The sequence below is a fragment of the Aplysia californica genome, unplaced genomic scaffold (genome assembly GCF_000002075.1).
Source record: "Aplysia californica isolate F4 #8 unplaced genomic scaffold, AplCal3.0 scaffold00399, whole genome shotgun sequence".
Classification (NCBI taxonomy): Eukaryota; Metazoa; Mollusca; class Gastropoda; order Aplysiida; family Aplysiidae; genus Aplysia; species Aplysia californica.
The window spans coordinates 592966-594445 of record NW_004797669.1 but is presented as its reverse complement, the minus strand read 5'-3'; the positions used below and the strand labels follow the sequence as shown (position 1 = coordinate 594445).

At 51.4% G+C, this 1480-nt stretch overlaps 1 protein-coding gene across 1 annotated transcript in view; it reads left to right on the top strand.

Annotated features, from left to right (window-relative positions):
- Window positions 1-1480, top strand: part of LOC101860512 (monocarboxylate transporter 13) — a gene marked incomplete in the record, with an annotated part of 58504 nt that overhangs the window by 27966 nt on the left and 29058 nt on the right. The window contains 1 exon segment of the mRNA XM_013085710.2: window positions 172-505. Coding sequence (XP_012941164.1) covers window positions 172-505 — 334 coding nt within the window.

Sequence of the window (1480 nt, the reverse complement as noted above, 5' to 3'; positions counted from 1 at the left end):
TGTGTGTGTGTGTGTGTGTGTGTGTGTGTGTGTGTGTGTGTGTCTGTGTGTGTGCGTGTGTGTGTGTGTGTGTGTTTGTAAGGAGGAGAGGAGGGGTGAAATGTGGTGTGAGGTTTTGTACAAAGAAACAAACAAACAAACAAACAAACTCCCTTTCCTTATCCTTCCCAGCTTGGCTAGGCAGTCTGGGCATCGCCATATCGCTCTTCATCGCTCCTGTGGTGACAATCATCTGTCGACGCAAATCCCCTCGCCTCTACGGCGTGATTGGCGGCTTGATCTGCGCTCTCGGCTGCCTCTTCCTCGCCTTCTCCACCCAGCCAGAGCAGCTCTTCATCTCCCACTGCCTCGTCATGTCTATCGGCAGTGGCGTCACGGTTGTCACGGCCAACATCATGGTGGGGCGGTACTTCCGGCAGCGCCGAGAGATGGCGGAGATGATTCTGGTGGCTGGGAGTGGCGCTGGGGCGGCTGTCATGGCCACGCTCTTCCAGGAGCTCATATCGTGAGTTGGGGTTGTTGTTGGTGTTGATAGTGGTGGTGGTAGATGATGATGTTGTTGCTGTTTGTTGCTGTAGTTTGTTGATGTTGTTGTTTGTTGATGTAATTGTTGTGTGTTTGTGTGGCACTGGGGCTGCGGTCATGTCCACGCTCTTCCAGGAGCTCATATCGTGAGTTGGGGTTGTGATTGTTGTTGTTGTTGTTGTTGTTGTTGTGGTGGTGGTGGTGGTGGAGTTGGCGTGGTGTGGTGTGCGTGTAGGCAGGGGGGGGGGTCGGATGAGTGGCCCTGGGGCTGCGGTGATGGCTACGCTCTTCCAGGAGCTCATATCGTGAGTTGGGATGTTGTTGTTGAGGGTGGTTGTTGATGCAGTTGTTGTTGGTTGTTGTTTTTTGTGTGTGCATGTGTGTGAGCACGGGCGTGTGTGCACGCATATACATGCGTGTACGTGTATGTGTGTAAGAGTGTGACGTGTATGTGTGTGAATGTGTGTGTAAATGAAGGTGTGTGTGTTATGTGTGTGTGTGTGTGTGCGCGCGCGCACGCGCGTGGGCGTGTGTGTGCATAAGCGTGGTTCTGATCGAATGGATCGAGGCATATACGACGAGCAATAAGAGTGGGTCTGATTGGAAGAAAGGTGGAAAGGATCTGCATGTCATATGTACACGAGTAGCTGAGATTGGATGAATATTTGCTTGTCATGTGTCCAACAAGAATAATACTGATTGGATGATTGGGGGCAGGGGATGGGCTTGCATGCTATGTATGCCACAAGAGTGGGTTTGATTGGATGATTGGAGGCAGGGGATGGGCTTGCATGCTATGTATGCCACAAGAGTGGGTTTGATTGGATGATTGGAGGCAGAGGATGGGCTTGCATGCTATGTATGCCACAAGAGTGGGTTTGATTGGCTTACTGGGATGCAGGCAGCCGAGTGTAATAAAGCGTATAGGTCTAATAAAGATTGTGTGAATGGTGAC